The sequence below is a fragment of the Pteropus medius genome, unplaced genomic scaffold, assembly GCF_902729225.1.
Source record: "Pteropus medius unplaced genomic scaffold, Ma_sr-lr_union100, whole genome shotgun sequence".
NCBI classification, from domain to species: Eukaryota; Metazoa; Chordata; class Mammalia; order Chiroptera; family Pteropodidae; genus Pteropus; species Pteropus medius.
Genome location: NW_024346667.1, coordinates 22,826,738 through 22,848,653, shown reverse-complemented (window position 1 = coordinate 22,848,653; position 21,916 = coordinate 22,826,738). Strand labels below are relative to the sequence as shown.

The following is a 21,916-nucleotide window of genomic DNA, read 5'->3' as shown; positions in this document are numbered from 1 at the left end:
TGACACAGTAATGTTTTATACTAATGTAAATTTCACAGTTTTGTTTACAAATTCAAAAAAATCCTATCTGCTTCTGCAAAACAGTTTGTGTCTGTAGATAACGTGGACCCGATTTAATTTTTTTAAAATTGTTAATAATGTAGAACTAATCATAGGCATTTTTGATCTTTTGGGAAGGAGGGAACTACCAAGCAAGAATAAGATTCAGGCAGGTATACAATTTTAGCATCTACATTTTATTATGAATGGTTAACCTTGGAGGTTTATTGCAATCAAATAACCTACTAGTAGCCATTTTATTCATTTATAGGTCCATCAGTAAATGAGCAATTGTTTATTCATACACTAATATCTTGGTCCTTTTGCCCTGGGACTGTCTTGCATAGACTGTTGGCTTTCTGTGGAGTTCCCTAGGTATACACCGAATACGTACAGGCCAGGTGTCTGTCTGCTCAATACACTCTGGCTAAGACTCTTGTTGTCTAAAGACAAGATCAACAATATAGATATCTTCTGGATCTTTGAAGCTATAAATTACCTGAAATGTTGTCCTAATCATTCAGTTGAATATTTCCTGGGACCTTTATGTTAAACAGGGTAAGTTGCAACTCAGAGAGAGAATCTCGACTTTCCTGACATCTTGAAGACTGAAAATTAAACAAACAAGCATGACATATGCCTTCCAGATAAATCCCTATAAACACCTTTGGATATGAATTACTAAAAATTAGCTTCATTTATAGGCCTCTATCTCCACTCACTGAGAATCTCCTGGGCAACAATGAACCTAGGATAAATTCCATCAGCATTAAAATTTTTCTCTACTAATAATTGCTAAATTTATTTGTGTACTCATTTTATTTATCCAAATATGAAATATCAAGATACTTTCATGTTTTAAGCATCTCCATGACAACTTGATTCGGGATCAAATAAGTGTTATTCTAAAGAATTAAGGTTAAGTCTTTTGAAAACAAGACACAACATCCTCACGTGTGATTCTATAAGGGCAGGGAGGCAAAGAAGATCAATGTGTAAGAAATAAGGTTGGATATAACTAAATGATACAGCTAAAACATGCAGCATCCCAATTTCCTCGGGACCTCTTATGTGGGACTACCGCTTCAAGATATGTTCTCTAGAGAAGGACCAGTTAATAATGCTTTAAAGAACCTCTCCCTGGCTGTGAGCACTGGAAGCCGGGTCTCTGATTGTAGAATAAAAGGCAGCAGCAAGGGACGGTAGAAGGGAGTATCTTCTTGGGCAGTTGATGTCTCTGATATCACACCACATATGTGGCTTCTTGTATCGTAGAAACACCCACTGCATTTATGCCAATTCAGAAAACAAAACTTTGATTAAAACATTTTTAAAGCCCTAATTAGGGCTTTAATTCCTTGGCAGATTCTGACTTTAGGTGTAGACTATACCATAAATGCAGAAAGATCTTTAAAAACAAGGGCCTTGTTTTCCTGCAAATGTTCCAAAGAGAAAATAACAGGGGGAGAAGGGCTGTTCTCTCAGAAAGCACAGATCCTGCCAAATGGTTTCGAAATGTGCTTCTTAAAAATTTCCATGTGCCATCAATGGCTTTTGAGTACTTTTGGAAATGGAAGGAGCAGAAATCAATGACCCCGTGAGAAAGCAAACATTTAAGGGAACTGGATTGCTGAGAAAACAGGTAGTCATGCTTAAGTCACGATATAGGTCTGTGCCAGTCCTCTTCACAGGCTGGGAATACCCAGAGTTACATCATTTTAAGATGCTGCGAGGAAAACGCCGAAGCTCTAAAGGGAAGTCTCCTCATGTTTCTCTCTGCGAAACTCAAGAAACTGTTCCTTGGGTATATGTTAGGCAACTCGACTGACTCACTGGAACTTACACAGTTAGCGATCTGTTTTAACTTTGGAATCCAAAAAAAACCCCAGTAATGTTACCATTTATTAGAACTATTTTTAGTCACCCGGAGAGAACCCAGGAGACATCAAAACAGTAGAAAACGGTTTGCTCTTTGGTGAGACTGACACTGGGTGGTCAGTCTCCAGGATAATCAACTACTTTGATCGATTTAAGTAAATATATTAATTCGAGATGATTATTTCACCAATATATGAAGAGTTCATTGAATTATTTGGTCATGAATCCAAGCGGCTGCCCCAGAGTCCCCTGTGGGCCCAACTTAAGTCACAAAAAGGCAGGAACCCAGAAGACCAAGCAGAGACCACACCAAGCAGGGCCCCTCTTTGGCTGTCCAGAATGTTTTCTCTGGCAGAAGTGTCAAAATGAAAGTCAAGTTTGTCCCATTGGTTTTAGACAGTTACATAAGCAAGGTCCAGCCAGTCATTTCCTAACTTAGCACTTAAGTCTGTTTTATCTTCTCTACTGTCCAGGCTGCTAGGAAAAATTCAGTCATTTCCCAAATAACTGACAGTTTTTAAGGAAAATTTAGACATTTTATTATAAAAATTATACATGCTCACAGTTTAAAAAACTCAAATAGCAAGAGTATATGCGAATTTAAAATTAATTCCACCCCACTCCAAACCACCTATCATGTGCGGTCACAGTCTCTCACTGGAGATAACTACTTTTTTGTTTGTTTGTTTGTTTTTTAAAAAATACTTTTATAGAAGCAGGTAAAATTGACTGAAAATGTGTTCTATGTTCAAGAATTGTGCTAGACATTGAAAAAAGTAAGGAACAGATCCTTGCCTTTACTCACAGCTTTACTGAGAGTGAGAGTCAACATGACATCATCAAGTACACGAGGTATAAACAATGCACTACGGGGGACACAGGAAGTCAGGACAGTGGCCTCAATTTGAAGGTCTCGGTAGCCACTCAGAAATGCTTTGTAGGAGAGGTGACATGAGTTGCATTTTTTAAGTCAGAGCAGGAAAATTGAAAGGAGAGCTTGGAGGTGGAGTCAGCAAAGGAATTCCAGCCATAGGGAACCGCAGAAGCGAAGGCATGGAGCAGTGCACCGTCCTGATGTGTGGAAGGATGACCAGTAGTCTGAGGCAGCTGAAACACAGGATATTGGTTCTGGGGGTATGATGGAAATTGCAGTACAGGGGCCGGATTACGTAATGTTTTAAATTCTATGCTAAAGATTTTGTGCTTAAATCTATAGGCAACAAGCTGTGGTTTTTTAAATTTTTAAGTAAAGAAGGGATATAATCAAATCTGTGTTTTAGAAAGAATGCCTGGCATATAGTGGGTGTAGAAAACTGCTGTATGGACAGAGAAAGGAGAGACTGAAGGGGAAGATGAGGTAAGCGATATTGTAATCACTATAAATGTGGGAGCCTAATTAGAGAGGTGCGGTGGTGAGACAACTTAGAGAAAAATTAGTGAGACTTGACAAACAACTATATGTGGAGAGATGAAGGAGATGCAAAAGTCAAAGGCAATTCTACATGTGTCTCGAGTGGCTGGGTATATAGTTAGGTCACTGTTATACAGGAAGGAGGGGATTTGGGGGAAGGCAGGAGAGGAAGCAAGGACATGGGGAGATGAATGGAGAGGCAGCATCCTATAATGATAATATAAATAGCCAGCATTTATTGAATTCTTACTATGGGCCAGATACTGTTGTAAGTACTTTATAAGTACTAATTCGTTTAATTCTCGAAAAGAGTAGGTATTATAATATTTCCATTTTACAGATGAGGTAGTTGCATAAGCTTAGAATTAGATGATTCTGAGTTCAAATCCCAAATTTTTAAAAAGCTACTGCTTTTTAACTGTTCAATCTTGTGTAAATGACTTGGTTTAACCTCAGATGTAAAAAATAGGAAATGATATCTATAATATGGGATTATTTTGAAGATTAGATGCAAGACATGTGAAGCAAATAGCATAGTGTCTGGATCTTCCTCTCAATAAGTGCTAGAGATTATTATTGTTAGCTATGAGATATTCCGATACCATGTTCAGTAAAACGTTGGGGATTGATGTTGAGATTGGAGAGCTGAAAGTAAAAATTTTAAACATCAGTATGTTGTTATTAATTGGATCCTTGGATATAAATGTTATTCCCTGCCTGGTTTGGGGGTGAGTAATAGTAGACCAAGAGATGACAATCAAGGGCAGCATGCCGGGGAACACCAATGGCGAAAAAGGAAAAAGAATAAAAGATTCTTCCAAAAAAGAAATGTAGACGAAGCAATCTGAGAAATAAGTGGGGGTGGTGGTAGCAATGGAAGATTAGCTATAGACGGGAAGAGCAGTTAAATAAGTAAATGCTTAAAGAGAGTGAGAGCCAGACATCCCGCTGTGGAAAAGAGTTACTGATAAAAAAAAAAAAGGGAGAGAACAAGAATGAACCCTCTGATGAACCCTGTGTAACGCTGTCTGAGGCGACTGCATGACAGTGACAGCCCAATGAGAAAAAGTACCCCTAGCACCCAGATCTCGGCTTCTAAATACTATATTCCACTAAGAAGAACTAGGGTTCCTTTGAAAAATGGATTATTCTGGGGTTAGGAAGGGAAAGGTGAACGTGGAACACCTTTTGTGCTAAAAAGTAAGAAAATGCTCAAAGAATGACAGAGACATGTCAAAAAGACACAGAAGCCAGATTGAACGGGCTTCTACTAGCTAAATCTGGGACAAATTGAGCGTCAAAATGAATGTTATAAGGGGATTATAACGCATTGAATAAAATAGGAAACCCCAAGTCCTAGTGATATAAATAAACACGTGAATAAATTGAAAGTTTGACGTGGGATGAGATTTTTTACGTAATTTCAAAGTAGTTTCTCGCAAAAGACTAATAACAACAGGGAAAAGCCATTTTACAAAGGAGAGGCCTGGCAGACACCACTTTAATCAAGTGACCTGAGTGAACCGCGTGAGAAATGTCCATTCTGTCATTCCTGCTCAAAGATGCATAACCTGAATCTAATCAAGAAGAAACAAGATGAACCCAAATTGAGGGACTGCTACAAAATAACTGGTCTGTGTTCTTCGAAAGTATTGAGCCTGTGTGAAAGTCGCAGAAGACGGAGAAACGCTTCCAGATCGAAGGAGACTGAAGAGATGAGAAAACTAAACACAGTGTGTGATTCTGAACTGGATTCTTTTGCAGAACGAACATTATTGGGACAATTCACAAAACGTAAATGGTGTCTGAGGAGTAGCAGGAAGTTACACAAACGTGTGGATTTTCTGAGTTCCTCTGATTTTCAGAGTAAGATCGAGGTTTTGCCCTTGTTTGTAGGAATGACACAATTAAGTATTTAGGGATGATGGGTATCATGTCAAGGATGTACCTTTAAATGGTTTAGGAAAAGAAGCTTTTGTACTGTGCTTCCACTTTTACAGAAGCTTGAAACTATTTCAAAAAGAAAAATGTCTGACCTTTAAGAGTTTAATAATAAGAATGTTATACTAAGAATGTTTGGTTGCTTTATTTGTTTTGGGGTGTGTGTGTGTGTGTGTGTGTGCGCGCACGCACACGCATGCTTCCTGCTGTTGTGTATTTGTCACTAACAGCAGACCATCACTGATGGCCCATATTCACCTCCAAATAGAGCCCAACCTTCTGCTTTTTGGTTGACCTCTTTTGACTTTTGTGGGTCATTTGTAAGTTCAGTATAGTGTGTGTATAATTCTCCATAGTTTATGTGGCTAGTATTTCTAATAAACCCTTAACATCTTTGAATTGCAGCTAATTTTTAACTTTCCATTGCTCCTGGTGATTCAAGATTTGGAGACATAAGATATTCTGATTTTAAAATATGTTAGCAGTTAATTGAAGACTAACTATGTACAAGAGTTTTTTTTTTTTTCTAAACTATTCAGTATAATTACTTCTATAACACATTATTTTTTTAAATGGTGGCACATTTGCTTGAAATGGTTTTCCTGTGAACCATTTATCAAGCTAATATGAACTATAAACAATGCCTGTTCCATACATTCTAACCATCTTGACCTTTAAACTTTCTTGAAATTATTCCCAGCTATCAATCCGTACTTGTAAATAACAAAACGCAGACAAATCAGACTGTAGGGATCCATTCCTGCCCACCTGGTGTGAGTGGGCTGGGGAGAGGAGGCTGCAGAAGCAGGTGAGTGGAGGGGAGTGAGAGGGAAAGCAGACAACCTTTAGAGTAGTTCAGTTCTGATCTTCTCCCTCCCTCCCTCCCTCCCTCATTGCTCCATCCATCACAAATTAGTCGAGTGTCAACTATGTGTCAGGCAGGATAATGGACACTGGGGAGCTGATGACCAACGGGACACATTCTGGGCTCTTTAAGGAACACTGAGTTTGGAGGAGAGCCTGCTGCACTAGAAATTTAAGTATGTTCTAATAATTTCTACAAAAGAATTCAAAGATAATGTGCTATGGAAGGAGAAAAATTGCTGCCTCACAGGAGTAAAAGAAGTCTTCACAGAAAAGGTGACGTTTAAAGCCTTGGCTGCAGTTTGTCAGAAACGAAGGAGGGAGGGAGTTACAAGCAGAAGGAAAAGCCTAGAGGTCTGACGTGGCTCCTTCAGCGCTCACAGAGGGAGGTGAATGCACAATGAAGCACTGTGTGTGCGTCTGTGAGCAGGGAGGGCCGGAAAGCAGAGCAGAAAGGCCCACACGGGCAGACATTTTAAAAAAGAAAACAGACAAAAAGCGAACAGCAACAACAAACAGCCCTGTGTGATACGCTGAAGAGTTTGAACTTTATTCTGCAGGCTACCAGGGTGCGAGTGGAGGGTTTGCTGGAAATTACGTGGTCAGCTACCTCCCCACACGGGACTTCTGTGGTTCCAAGGAGTGGGAATGGAAAGTCTGACCCTGCACACCTTGAGAATAGATGGCCTCTCCCTTCATTTAGCTCTCTGCAACCCCTCCTCCCTGTCTGCCTCCCCTTGCAAAACATACCTGTTTTCTGTTCTTTATCTGGATTAATTTTTCTTCATGGTACTTCCCAAATATTTGCCTTCTTTACCTGCTTATTGTCTGTCTTCCCCAATGGTATATAAGCTCTATGATAACAGGGACTTTGTCCCATTACTGCTGTCTCCTGGAACCTGTGTCAGATATAGCACGTGCATGTTCGTTCTTGAATGAATGATGAGTGATGCAGACTTGCCACAAGTCTTGGTCCAAAGAACTCGGAAACCCATAAAACTCAGATTCTAGGACGGGAACTTTGCAGTGGCCAAGGGCCTCTGAGCACGTAGGTAGAGGGATGGTGAGGTGAGAAGCTCTAGAAGCTCTCTAGAGCAACAATGTCTTTCTAAATGAGATGGTGAATCCTTATCCTATGATTGTTTTTGTCTTTCCCCCACAGCTGGCCCTTTATAATGGGAAGGCAGTACTCGAATATTCTAATTTAGGGGTGTTAGAAACTGTATAAGGATTTCACTGGGAAGAGAGAATGAAGCCTGGATCTGTCCTGTAACACACTGTCCAAAGCCAGATTCTGGAATCATGAAGCTGGTGTTAAAGTCCCCTGAGATCTCAAAATGGTCAGACCACATCCTGCAGAACTTGGTGGGTCCCATGAGGCCTCAGCCTGAACGTCTCGCCTCCGCTCCCAGCATCTTGCATAAGGGACACTCGTGATACAGGGGTGAATTCATCAGCAAGGCTCCTAGATAAATGTCCAGCTGGGGAGGTAGTTCCCTGTCTCCATCAGCTGGATGCCCAGCGAAGTGGACTGGGCGGGGTCTGAAAACTTCTCAGAACACTGGCCAATGGCTCAGGTCACTAACTTTCCCAAGCTAGATGGCTGGAAGTCACCTCAAATCATGAGAGAAATGGACAAATCTCAACTATCTGAAAACTTGTGGCCTTGTTTCTAGGTCCTTTCAATTTGAGAACCAACCAATTTTTTCCTATTTCAGGCAACCCAGACCACCTATTATGGATATGCTGGGAAGATTCAGCCGTGGTTCTATCGCCTGGCATATGGGTGATTATGAGACCATCAGTGAAAGAAATTCCAAAGGGTCCATCCTCGTGAGGCAGAGTAAGGCTTCAGCAGTTCCAGGAGTTTCCACACCATCTAAGCTGCCAAAGCTACCGAAAAAGCAAGAGGTATGATCAGCGCTTTTCTGAATGTCAAGTTTTTTCAATATGTGAATTAGAGAATGCTCTTTAACAGTCATATTACTCCTGATGCTTTATGGCTCCTTTAAATCTATCCAAACAGTTTGTAATTCACATGAGATTTCCACAGTAACATCTATACTGTGGGAAGGTGGGTATTATTCTCATTTTATAGCTAAAGAAAACAAGAGGTTGTGGGGCTCAGACTTTCTAACTGCTTACTGATCATAAGGTTTATCCTGGACAGAACAGCCATCCCTTTGATTTCCCAAACCCGAGAAAGCTCTCTGTCTGTGAAATGGAGGAAAATCTTTAACTCAGCTTAAAACCCCTACAGACTGGCAAGCAGAGTGAGAATATACCAGTTCAGGTTCAGTTTCCCCCGCTCCCTATTACTATCTATGGAATCCTAAGCAAGTTACATGGTTTCTCTCTCTCTCTCTCTCTCTCTCTCTCTCTCTCTCTCTCTATTTTTTTAAATAAGTAAAATGGGGATATTAGTATCTGTCCTGAATATTTTGTAGTTATCATGAGAATCAAGTAAAGAATGTCAAGTATATATTCAAATCAACAACTATTTCCTCAGGTCATTTTGCATAATCCCGCAGCAAGGTGTGCTCCAGTCGTCCAGTATTTTGAGTATGACAAACTTCCATGAAAGAAAAAGAAAGAGACCAGTTGGAAATAGAATAGAGACCTGTTTCCTACAGGAAGAGAGTCTCCTTGCTCCACTGAAGAATCCTGCCAACTCCCTAGAATATTGTTGGCCCTATGTCGCCAGAAATCTGATCCATTAGTAATTAATTACATCTGTGGGAAACATTCTGTGAGGGAGCTGTAGAGGTCCTTCTTGGTAGGTGCTGAGCCCAGGGATACTTTGTACTGAAAAAGGGAGCAGCTCAGCTGCTGACATTCCTATGTGGTCTGAATTTTGGGCTGGGTCCAAATGAGATGATTTACTGCAGTGTGAGTGGAGGAGGCTCCGGTTAGTTACTTTCCATCACTGAACTAATTTTCTGTTAGGATTAGAGTGATCATGTATTAAATGATCCCAAATGCCTTCTTCTATCATTCACTAAATCCAATTGAGATATTTTTGTGCATTAAAAAACTTCTGTGGAGAGACTTACTTTGAAATGATTTCAAACTTGCAGAAGAGTTGCAAGCACAGTAGAAAGTGAACTCCTGATAAATGCTTCCCCTAAACTAATTGTTAATTTGCTTTAATGCTTTCCTTCTATGTGTGTGCATATATACACATACATACACACGCATATATATTTGTGTTTTTCCAAGCCGTTTCAGGGTGAGTTGCAGACATGACACTCTTTTACCCCTAAATACTTGAGGGTGTATTTCCTAAGAACAAGTATGTTCTTCTCTCGCGTAACCACAGTACAATGATAAGATTCAGGAAATTTAACGTTGATACAATATTATCATCGAACCTACAGTTCATAATCCAATTTTATTTATTGACCCAATGACGTCCGTTGTATTTTCCTCTGACATGAGATCTCATCCAGGGTCATGTATTACAGATAGTCATCATGTCTCTTTAGTCTCCTTCAACATGGACTTTTAGGACATCGACACATTTTGAAGCGTACAGACCAGTTCTACAGAATACCTCTTGATTTGGGCTTATCTGATCTGTTCTCATGAGTAGATGCAGGTTGTGTGTTTTGGGCAGGAATTTCAGATAAGTGATGTTATGTCATTCTCAGTGCATCACATCAAAGAGGCGCCTGATGCCAGTTTCTCATTGTTGGTAAGGGTAATTGATTATTTGGTCACACTTCTTTCCTTCCAGAGATAAACAAAATGCTGTATCATTCCAAACAATCTCTCTTTTTATCAGCGAGGCTTTCTGCTAAGTTTCCATTTTTTTTGGGCCATCCTACAGTACTTGATTAAGTACTCAAGCCCCCACCCCTTTAATACAAATACTCTTCAGGAAAAATAACTTGAAGCAAGTGTTCTTCTAAACTCAAAAGCAAATGATGAATACGAGGTGTGTAAAGCCTCCAACATAATGTCTCACACTAGCCACCAGTGAGTAGCTACTATTAATACACTTATCAGAAATGCCAGCATATTTTCCATCCTTACGCTAGAAGATTCAGAACCATGAACTGAAAACAGCCTCGAAAAAGGAAAAATTTGCCAATGGAATTGGATGATTTAGGTGGGAAAATCTTAAAAGCATAAAACTATACACAATATACCATGTTTTCTCATCAAGATAAATGGTTGAAAATAGGGACATTGTACATATTCGAGTTCTTCGGTTTGGATTTTTTACTTATAAACCTAAGTTTAGAGCTTAATTATAATGTCTCTAAAATGCAATTGATAATATTTAACAGCATGTATCATTCTTGTATACATTTACCTCAAATGCTCTTACAAATATTTTTGAAAAACAATTGGACAAATTCCTAAACTATTTATTCTACTCTTTTCCCAATTTTCTCCTTTTCTTAAGTCACAAAATTTCTCCCAGTTCTTTCTAGTACATTTGCTATTTCCTTTCTTGATTTTTTATTAACTTTTTTTCCTGCACATAATAGCCACTTGAATATTTTCAAAATTTTGCGTATGCAACAGATATTTTTAATAACGTCAACCATTTCTATTTAATTTCTTTGCTTACAAATATTCTCATTGCCCCCTTCATTCCACACATGAACATAATCTCAGTGATTGATATATTCTTTCCTTCATTGATTCATTCACACTGTGTGCAAAAGCAGTAATTCTCAAATTTTAATGTGCATATAAATCACTTAGGGATCACATTAAGTTGCAGATTCTGATTCAGTAGGTCTAGAATGGGGCTTGAGATGCTGCATTTCTCTCCAGTCCCCTGGCAATGCAACTGTTGCTGGTCCAGGGACCTTGAGTAACAAGGGACTAGAAGATTTGACACTGAATTGCATTTTGAGCTGGACCAGGAAGGACTTGATGGAGCAAGGTGGGGAGGGAGACTAGGAAGAATGAACTGGCAGGGCAAAGGCAATGACAGCTTAGTACTTTGTGGGAAGTGCGTGTTGTTAAATATGTCTGGATAATAGATAAAAGGGGCCTCTCTGGTGATGAGCTGAGGAAGAGGGACCAGCGGTGTCATCTGAGTGCATGGTGCTGAAGAACTTGGATTTTACTGGATTGACTTTTAAACAGAAGTGACAGGATTAAACTTGAATTTGGGAATCTTATTTAGACACCACCTGGAAGAAGGTTGATTAGAACTGTTTGATATGAAAGGGAGATGAGTTTGGAGGGCATTTTGGTAACTTAAATGAGAAATGAGGAAATAAAAGAAGGCAAAGAGAAAGGAGAAAAGGTGATGCATTTGAGACACAAAGGAAGTACTAGATTCACCAGCTCTTGGTGCTGACTGGATGTGGGGAAAGACTTCTATCACCATGAAAAGGGAAAATGTTGGGGGGCCGAACCTTGTGAGAGTGGGGTGAGAGGCGGGAGAGCCAGGTAGCAGTAAGTAGAGAATGAACAGGAAGCAAAGAAGTGAATGCCAAGTAAACCTTTCTAGAAAATGGCTAGTTGTCAAGGGAAGGAAAAATTTAGGGTAAGGTGTCGGGGAAGAGGGACACATAGGAGGAAAGGTTAATATGGGTGAATTTTTTTTTACATATTGACTAGAAAAAGTCGGAAGACTGAGAAATTGAAAATGAGAGAAAAGGATAATAACTGATGACTTGGGATCCCCAAGAAAGCAGAGGGAGGTACATTGCCATAGCAATTAACACACAACGGAAAGGATTCACCTTTACAGGAAGAGGGCTTCTTGTATCTCATCCTTTAAGGGATAACTCTGAAGTCTGTACTGTTTACTGTGTTAAAGATCGTTGCTTCAAAGCCTAATTCCTATAACTTGGTATAATGATATTCTGACTGCCTAGCTCAATTATGGGGTCAGCATATATATCATTGGACTGATACCTTAAGTACCTGTATCAATCAGGGTTCTCTAGAGAAAAAGAACCAACAGGATGGATAGACATATAGACTGATTTAAGGAATTAAGGAATTGGCTCACGTGATTGTGGAGGGTAGCAAATCCAAAATCTGTACAGTAGGTAGGCAAGTAGGCTGAAGACCCAGGCAAGAACGTTGTTGCAGCTCAAGGTCAAAGGCAGTTTTGAGGCAGAATTCCCTCTTCGTAGGGGACCTCAGTCTGTTTTCTCTTAAGTCCTTCAACTGACTGGATGAGACCCACCTACATTAGGAAGGGCAATCTGCTTAACTTGAAGTCTACTCATGGAAACATTAATCTCATGTAAAAAATACCTTTACAGCAACATCCACACTGGTATTTGACCAAATATCTGGGTACCATGGTCTAACCAAATTGACACATAAAATTAACTACCACAGTACCCATCTCATCCAGGATTAAATGAAGAAACATACATAAAGCATTCAACAGAATCGTCCAGACACCAGGGAACCAAAAAACAATGTGGTGTGTATGTGTGTGTTTAAGTTCTTTATCAATAGCTGATTTTAAAGTTGCTTGAGGGGACATGGAAAACACTTGCAATTTTCATTTAATCCAAAGAGGATTTTGAAATAACTAATGCTACTTCTTTCTATAGTCTTAAAATAACATAATTCAGTATGGTATTATGTTGCTACAAAAGTTATACCTAACAGCATATTTTTTCCGAGATCATGTATATCAATGATCTCATCTTTTTCATAGTAAACATTCTATAATGCCCTTTACTTTTCTAAAATAGAATTCATAAATAATATAACGTACTTACACAACACACATAATTTATAACGAACCAATAAAATGCACTAAATTTACTATTTAAAAAGTAACATATTAATACGTTTTTTGATGCACAGAATTTGGGGCACTAGTAGATTAGAAAACATAATGATGTAGGCAGATGTTTACATCTATATATAGTCTCCATGAATGCAACACCTACAAATGAAGACTGCCAAAGATACACTGTACTGATGACTTAAATTCCATTGAGTACCATAGCAGTTGGTAACGGTTTCCAAATTATGTCAATTCTTGTTAAAATTCTGAACCTTACAAGGTAAAATCTTTCCTCAATTTATGTAACAGTGGCATTCCTGCAAAATTCAGCATATATTAAAATCATGTGAAAAATACATTGTGCTTTTATGTAAAGCACAATTAAATTCTCAGCTTAATTATAAATTTTTTTATAGATTTTTTTTTTATACCCACGTGAATGTCCAGGATATTTCAAAGTCATGCAGAAGGTGGGGCAATTCCTCATTCCATAGGCTGTCCTACATATTACAAGACATTTCTTCTGGCATCCACAGACCCCGCCCACTATGTGCCGGTCGCCCTCCCCCATCATTGTGCTAACCAAAAGTGTCCCTACATTTCCAAAACACCCCTGTTGAAAATCGCCGATATGTATAATGAACTTGTTTCAGCAGCATGAATTAATGGAAATAAGACCTCTAAGTTCTTAAGTGCTAAGATTCAATGTAACAAACAAGTGTTCAGGATAAATTCAAAAGGTTTATTGCACCAAATGCCACGGAAAAAAAGGATCAAAATAATACATGAACAAGTTTTAAGAAAAATTTTCCATATATTGACATTGATATCTAACTGATCAAAAAAATAAAGTCCTATCAACTTGTCTTAATGGAGCTTCGATTATAACAAATCCCAGATTTTCTCCTTTTTTATACACAACTTAAATTTAAGCACACTGCAATCTTGCGGCCAAGATATATGGTTCACCAAATTTTGACATTTAAAAATAAACATTCAGAGGGGGCTGCTTGATTTAGGCAAATATTATAATATTCCTTCCCCCAAGCAGGAAAAAAATGGTTCACATTTACCAAGAGAAGCTAGAGATTCTTTTTTTTTTTTTAAATGGTGAAAGTATGCATGAACAAAATACTTTCAAAAGGACATATGGGTGGAAAAATCCAGACATTTAAAAGAATTTTGGGGTCATTTTATATTCTTTATTTTTATGTACAATCAACTCAAGTGAAGAACCTAAAAAGCTACAGACTAAATTTTTATAAAATCTCAGGATCTAATTATAAGAGCCTAAACAACAGTTTAGTATCATTTAGCAAGCAGGGATTCTTCTCCCTCCAAAAAAGTTAATTTTGAAAAATACGGTAAGTTTAAAAAGTTGCGATGTGTAAACGGCAGTTCCATGGGATGTGAAAAGATTATAGTTACTTTCATTAAAAAACAGCACACTTCAGAAAAATGGATTGAAGCCTGTACAAAAAGCTATTTAACACTGATAAAAATAAAATACTTTGGAATTATGCACAAGAATGGAAGCTACATATTAAATTTTCATTGTCATGTTTAAACGTACACAATTATCTTTACATTCATATCACTCATCGATTAAAAATAAAACTGCAACATGCTAGAAAGAGGTCCATCACAGTTACATTTACACAATTCTGCTCCGTCATGCCTCACTAGCTTGCTTGAAAAAGCAAGATGCTACAAAAGGTACACTCAACAGGTAAGACTTAAAAGTTGAAGAAACCCTAAAGGTGGAATCCTGTCAACTGAGGTAGTTTTCTCAATTTTTTAAAAAAATTTTATATTTTTCTTGAGGTGGGCATGGGAGAGGGCGGGATTCCTTTCATGCCTGTTCAGCTAAGACAGAATGAAGTCACTGGGTGGTGCACGGTGTGTGAGAGAGTGTATCTCAACACTATTCCATGAGATTTCGTTCTTTTCCACTTTTGGGAAGAGTTCGGATTTAAGACAAACAAAACTTGAATGTTATTTAAAGGAGGATTACAAAAGAGCAGCAACATTCGTGGTCTGTCTTCAGCAGGTGACAGATGTGAGGATTAGATTCTCACTGGGATCCTGAGCATCACTGAGACAATCCCCACAGGTGACCCACCTGTCGCTTTCCAACAGACATTTTCCAAGAGAGAGTTTTGGAATAGTAGATTAAGAGGCAAATTAAATTTTCTCAGGCTTTGAGGGCATTGGACTCTTTTATGTACAAAGTTTAGAAGCAGCCTTTTAAACTTGATTTCCCCCTATATGGGTCTAATTTTCAACATGCCACTATGTCCACATTAAAATGGAACTGACGATGTATGTAGCTATTTTCTAGGAAACCCTGGAAGGTGGTGAATGAGGGAAAGTGCCCCAAATGTGTAAACAAGGAAGAGGGAACTAGAGATGAGGAATGCTTTAAACTGGTGCAGATGGAAATGATGTAACATCAGCTATTACAATTTATTTACATGTAATGAAAAGTAAATGATGACTGAGCTGAGCCACAGGTAAGGTTCATTCCCTCCATGTAACACAACAACGAGCAATGATGTCATGAAACTAGAGAATTTAAAACACTACACCCAGATGTTAGGCAAAAGGAAATAGAAAAAAATCTTTAAAAAATGGAAAAGTTCAATTTTATGGAAGATATAAAATAAAAACTAAAGATCTTAGGAGCTTTAATGCACCCATCTACATTTCACATCATAAAAAAAGAAAGAGGCGGAAAGGCAGCAATTCTGACCTATTCCTAGGAATTATTCCTAAGAAATAATACACCTATTTTTCTCCATTGGTGCTGCTTTACTCTTAGACAAATAACTAACTTGCATTTGTAAAGGAAGAGACAAACTTATGCAACTTGGTGTTTAGGATATAATTTTATCAAGTAGAAAATCTGAATTCATTCTAACCCCTAATAGGGAAGTTACCTCATATTCTTAGGTACAAAGGATACATGGAAAGGGTTGGAATTAATTCAGAAAAGAGTGAAAGGAAATTGGAGCACGGTTATAATTAGCTGTACTCAAGATCTTCAAGGTGCTAACAATGTTTTGCTTTATTAGATTAGCTCCTGTCTTTTAATGATCAATTTTTAAAGTCTGTTCCTTTATCCTGGATGTCAATATATTGCCTGACATGGTCATAGCTCATGGTCAGTAAACTAAGTAAAGTTTCTTATTTTATATTAACAGAAAATTGAGGTTTTCTTTTCTTTTCTTTTTTTTTTTTTAAGTGAACTATACTAATAAATAAACAATTCCTCATTTTGGCAGGTTTTATACTATGGGTGAGTTAATTTCTGGAAAGGTGTTTTGAAAAGTAGAGATTAGAAAGCACAGAAATGATAAGGTAAAAATTCAGACCATATATGATTTGTTTATAAATGTTCAAACTAGTTACTTTCCTCAGTCATCCCGAACTGTTGCAGGTTTCATTTCCCACCAGGACAGCTGTGCCTTTTAAAGTATATAAACAGTCATTTGTATCAACTATTATAGGAAGAAAGTGGCTTTGGCTGGAAGAATTTAGCAACAGAAACACTCTTGAGCTTATAGAAACAACTTTGGTAAATGGCCTCTCTTAAAGAGGCTGCAGAAAGCTCTTAAGTATATAAGGTTACACATATGGTACTTTGCTGCTGCGAACTCCATCTTGACGGGATTAAGATGCTACATTGATTTCTGGGTTTATTGCACCAACAATCCATCTCTAACCTACCTGTTGCTGCATCTGAGACAAGGTAAACTCCAAGAAGACGTGAAAACAGTGGGTCCCTAAAGCACTCTCTTCCCAAGGGTCAATCCTCTTTCATGTTTAATGTTAGTTAACTTCTATAGCCGCCAGAGCTGAAGATGGCACAACGTGGCTTTATTTCGCCTTTTGTAAAAAGCAAACTCTGACCTGGAATCTGCAGCCCTTTTTATGACTTCTTAGAATAGCAAAATGTGCTTTCTGCTTTCTCCAGTGTGGAGCGCCCATGCTTAAGCTCTGAAACATTTTCCTGCTGGAATGGTACATATATTGTTTACCCCCTGCTCCAAAGTCACTTGTCATTATTGAGCCCAAACACACAAGGCAATCTGTACCAACAGCTTAGTGTTTACTGTAGTGCTTATGCTTCCTCCTACCAAAACGGTCACTCTCTCTGCTGATTCACGGGTAACAAGAGGCCTACAGTGTTCATGAAAAACACAAACGCTGTCATGTCAAGTAAACCTAAGTTCCAATGAAGCATCCACTTGAAAGCAATAAAACAAAACAGAACAAAGTGGTGGAATGACTGTTTCTGTTTGCTCTTCTTCTGTTTTTGACATCACAGAGAGGTTATTCCTTCCTCTTCAGTTGAGAATCTGTTTTTTTTTTCTTCTTCTTCTTCCAAGGAAGAACTGTCCTGAGCTTTAGCTTATAAGAGTATTTGAGCAACGTAAGGAGAATGAGTACTGGCGATGGCAGTCAACAGAGGCAGGTCATTCGATTCAATCCTGAATATTGAAAAAAGAAAAGATTATTATTTTAAAGTAGCATGATTTTACATTTAAGTAGTACTGCTAGGTACCAAGCTCGCTAGATCATTGCTTAAACCTAATGAAAAAGTGAAATAAAAAAAAAAATGGAAAGATGATAAATGTGCTCTTTTAATATGATCTTTCAGTGGACATTGCCTGGGGGGCAAAAGGAGACGCAGGAGGTGTGCTGTACATACTTGTGGACACGAAGCTGTCCCCCTCACAGTAAGGGTCACTGGATCTTAGGCCCAAAAGTTATTGTGTCCCCTGCATTAGTTACACCGTAACGTTTTCTCCACCGTCTCCTCATTCCTCCAGTCTGCATCTTGAATGCACACTGATTTTGCACCAAGGTTCAAATGAGTCTTAGGAAAATGATGGAGGGGGTATTTTCTTCAAAAACCTTGGGGGTTTGTTCAACAGGTTACACAACTTAGATCCTCACTAAGCAGTTGAGCCACGACATTCTGAGAGCAAGGTGGCACTAACAGATACTGAATCAAGAGACATGGTGGCATCAAAAGGATGCGGCTTGGCTGCCTCTCCTAAATTAGAGGCTGATACAGTATGGTCACAGGCTAAATGCTGCCAAATGTCCTGAAAAAATGAGGACTGTTTCGGTCTGTAAAATATGTCCTGATCTTTCCCTTGAATACCAAAAACAAAAAATTAAAAATAAAAATTTATAAAGTAGTTGGCATTACTTCATGAAGCTTTTTTCTATGTTTCCAGTAATGCTTCCTGAAGATCTAATTTCAGGGTGGATGAGAGGCTCTCTAGTGCCTTTACTGCTGCCAGCCCCACTATAGGGGGAAGAGAGTGAGAGAGGCTGAATATGATTCCCACTTTTATAATAATGGGAGGGTACATAAATCTTGTGATCCCTCTAATAGAGTTGATGATAGACACCTGTCAGAGTCAGGGATCAGGTAAAGTCCTAGAAATACAAGGCATCCGTCTGACAATGGGAAACCCAAGGCAGCAAAACTAAAGTCTGAGGCTGGTAAAGAGATCGAAACCAAAACTAACAAAAAACGACAAAGAGATACTCTGTACGCTAACTGCAAAAGCAAATGCCTCAAAAGGGGAACATATTTTTTAAATGAAGTATATAAGGAAAATGAATGACAGGAAATGCTAAAAGCCAAACAATACAGTAAGTCATATCTTGGGTATGAAAGATGAAAAGTCTGACAAGAAAGCAAAGGCCTGAGTCTTGCAATAATACTTTGATTAGCAGGCTTAATTGAGAATTACAAGGTCAATACTACACAATATTTTCTTGCCCAAATTAGTGGACTTATCATCATAGATAAGAGGGACAATTCCCCATATACTCAATATCTTTGAAAAATTAAGCGGAGAGTAAAACCAAAGTCAGAATTTCTTCTCCTAGAGAAGTTATGGCAAAGACCCTCAGGAAGACGATATACATTATCAGTAATATTAGTACATCTGCTCTTCTGGTGGGCTTATCATCATAGGAAGGAAAGTACAGTCACCCCCAGCCTGGACATGCAGGCAGGCTTCAGAAAGTCCAGAATGACCTGTCCTGCCTCCTCCAAGAAGCAAATGTAAGCACGAGTTGCTGCTGCACGTCTGACAGCTTGTGACTTTGACACCTTGCTGAAATGACTAGAAATGGGCAAACAGAAAGGGATTAAAATAATCTGGGGAGAAGATTAACATAAAGTGCCACTAGCTTAACGTTCTGCATTTGTTTCTGGGTGTGAAACTCCGTCATCAGATAAAAGGAGCATGCTGTTCGTCGGGGAGCAGCAGACGCGCACACTTGATAGGCCTCAAACACCTTAATGGGGCACCAGGGCCTGCAGGTGGCACAGGCTAAGTGGGTCAGTGGGCAGAGAGCTGGGGACAGCCCTATCACAGCGAGAAATGGTGGCACTTCACAGAACTCACCCCAGTACGACACCTAATTCTTTCACGTGGACTCGTGTGTGCCCACGAAGGTATTCAGACAGCATCTTACTTTTCAGGTACATCTCTTGCAGTCGATCTTCCAGGTGCATGACGCACTGCGAAGTGAATAACATTCACGATGAGGTCCAGGACGCAAACCTCCGCCAATATTCTAAGAGCCAGAATTCTCTTCACTCATTTTGAAGTACACAACTATAATCGCATCTCTTTCAAACACACTTAAAAAATTACAAACGATCTCAAACCCTATCGTTATTAGGTACAATAGGTTTCTGTAAAACAATTTTATTTTTTCCACTGACTATTAAGATTTTTATATATATCTTCTATTCTTTTCTAAAAAGATTTGTTTTTTTTTTACATAGCTGAAATTGTTTTATAATAAGTGCAATTATTTCCTGCTTTTAAAAAACTTTCTAAAAATCCTTTCCCCACATAATTAAAAATTCTTTATCAATTAATTTTATGGCTAAATAATTTTTGAGAATGTAAATTTACCATCACTTACCTAACCGCATAGCAATTCGCATTTTTTGTTATTATAAAACATTTTGTAAAGAACATCTTTGTTGTTGCTTTTCCCCCATGTCTCAGATTATTTTGGCACAGTACATTCTGAGAAGTAGAATGACTGGAACAAGGTTATTTTGAAATTCTCATCATTATTATTATTGTTGTTGTTTTATTTTTTATTTTTTGCTCTCAAGAGTGTATTTTAACTAGGTCTTTAATAATAATAAAGAAAGGGCGATTATTTTCAGAACATCTCTACTCCTGGAAATCTATCCAACTTCATTTTTTAGAGAATAGCAACCATCTGTGTCTTTCACCGGAGGCAAATGCTTTTGCATTTGGCAGGCAGAGCTATCTGAGCACCTTCGGTAAGACACTTGATGGCTCTGGCAGGGACAATTCCATCAGACATAATTTTCTTCTAGACCATTATGTCTGTTATTTTCAAGGTAAAAAGATTAACAGATGCATTTGAAAATGGTGATCTTGACCATCTGGGCTGATCAGTGACATGGAAAAAGTGTCCATTAGAGATGCAATCTTTTCAGTGTTTTGTTGGCTTAAAATCTTAAATGCATCTTGTTGGGTAGATGAACCACAACTGGTCAGTGAGAGGAATAATCAAAGCAGTAAGGATGTCACCAATTCGCATGAAAATGTGCCCCCCAAATAAACACGAGCTTAGTGGTGAAAGCATCTCTTGTTAAGTTGCAGTTGTTCCTTGTGGAGTAAATACAAACTTCTTAATCAGAATGTTAGCAAATATTAAAAGGACATTCATATTACATCGAATCCTTTATGTTTTAAAATAGTTAATTTTCAGTGTTTTCATAGTCTCCATGAAAATTGCATGTTGCAATGTCAAAATAAAGAGAAAACTGGTCTACATGAAATGTGTACTATTCTTGAAATCAAAGCGTGTAGAAAAAAATTTTAAAAGGCTCGATTATCAGATAGAACTGTTTGGGTTCCTCCTTTCCCTTTGTGGGATTTTTTTTTCCTGAGATGGATTTCTTCAATTTTTAACTTCTGAAATTTTAAATAGCTTTTCTCCTTTCATACTGAAGGCTCTAATAGGCACTTAATTATGTGCTTCATTCAAGTGAATTTTAAGGAAAACTTTAAACTGCAGATGAAATTTCCTTTAATCTTGGTTTTTGTCAGATTAAATAAGTCATTCATATTACTAAGTGGTTAAACATACGTCCGTCCAAATGAAGTAAAAAGAGTCAGCTACAGTAGTTTATTGCTTGGAAAACTAAGATGTCAAAAGTAACAAGAGCTATGTATTAGAGAACAAAATATAGAAATTTGGTAAATATTTATAACAGTAAAAAAAATCTATAAAATCTAATATATCTTCCTTCCCTTACAGAAAAAGAGATTTCGGCCTCGAAGTCAGAATGATGGAGCTTGCTACTAGAAAGAAAAACTGCCTACAAATGTAGAATAAAAGTTAGGTTGTTATAACTTTAAGTGCTTCTCATATTACCCTGGGGATAGATGCAAATAAAGATTTTGGTAAAAAGGTGTCGTCAGTCTTTACAACCATTAATATTGTCTTATGAAAACTAATGATTAACGATCATAGTAGTAGCTGTTCCTGAGTGCTTATAACATCTAACACCATTCTTAGTGCTTTACATGGATTATCTGATTTTATTTTTGGAACCATATGAGACAGATGCCATCATCTCTCCAGCTTCACAGATAAGGCAGCTGAGACTTTGAGAAGTCACACAGGTAGGAAGTAGCAGAGCTTGGATTTGACTCCAGGCTACTGGACTCCAAAGCCCGGGCACTAGCCAGTGCTGTATCCTGGCTGTTTAAATTGTGCTTTGACAGTTTAAAAAACCAGCATCATAGCCTTAACTTTCAGAGGATTCCCACGACGTGCTTGTTGAATAGGTATTATCTTCATTCTACAAACGAGAAAGCTGAAGCTGAGAGGTGCTTATAACTGTCCACCATCGCACAGCCTACCCGTGGCAACGCCGAGACTTCACCTCGGTTACGTCCGTCAGCCTCCCTGTCCCCCCACACTGCCAGCACTGAGACCATGATCAGACAACCAGACAGTATTTCAAA

At 38.3% G+C, this 21,916-nt stretch overlaps 2 protein-coding genes across 7 annotated transcripts in view; one reads left to right on the top strand and one right to left on the bottom strand.

The window, feature by feature from the left end:
* The first annotated feature begins 2,800 nt into the window (after nucleotides 1-2,800).
* On the top strand, nucleotides 2,801-21,654 carry SPMIP2 (sperm microtubule inner protein 2). Of its 2 annotated transcripts, XM_039876260.1 has the most exons (4): nucleotides 2,801-3,051; nucleotides 3,198-3,274; nucleotides 7,852-8,044; nucleotides 21,204-21,654. In XM_039876260.1, the coding sequence occupies exons 1-4, from the start codon at nucleotides 2,971-2,973 to the stop codon at nucleotides 21,249-21,251; spliced, it is 399 nt and encodes a 132-aa protein (XP_039732194.1). In that variant the 5' UTR covers nucleotides 2,801-2,970; the 3' UTR covers nucleotides 21,252-21,654. The 2 variants fall into 2 exon arrangements, 1 of the variants encoding a protein (XP_039732194.1); XR_005655710.1 differs by lacking the exons at nucleotides 2,801-3,051; nucleotides 3,198-3,274 and adding an exon at nucleotides 6,580-6,702.
* The window catches only part of FNIP2 (folliculin interacting protein 2), a 114,005-nt gene continuing 105,667 nt past the window's right edge, over nucleotides 13,579-21,916 (bottom strand). For all 5 annotated transcript variants that reach the window (XM_039876256.1, XM_039876259.1, XM_039876257.1 and 2 more), the window contains 2 exons: nucleotides 19,295-19,410; nucleotides 13,579-17,350 (listed from right to left, as the gene is read on the bottom strand). In XM_039876256.1, the coding sequence (XP_039732190.1) occupies nucleotides 17,272-17,350; nucleotides 19,295-19,410 (195 nt within the window). In that variant the 3' untranslated portion in view covers nucleotides 13,579-17,271. The remainder of the gene's footprint in view (nucleotides 17,351-19,294; nucleotides 19,411-21,916) is intronic.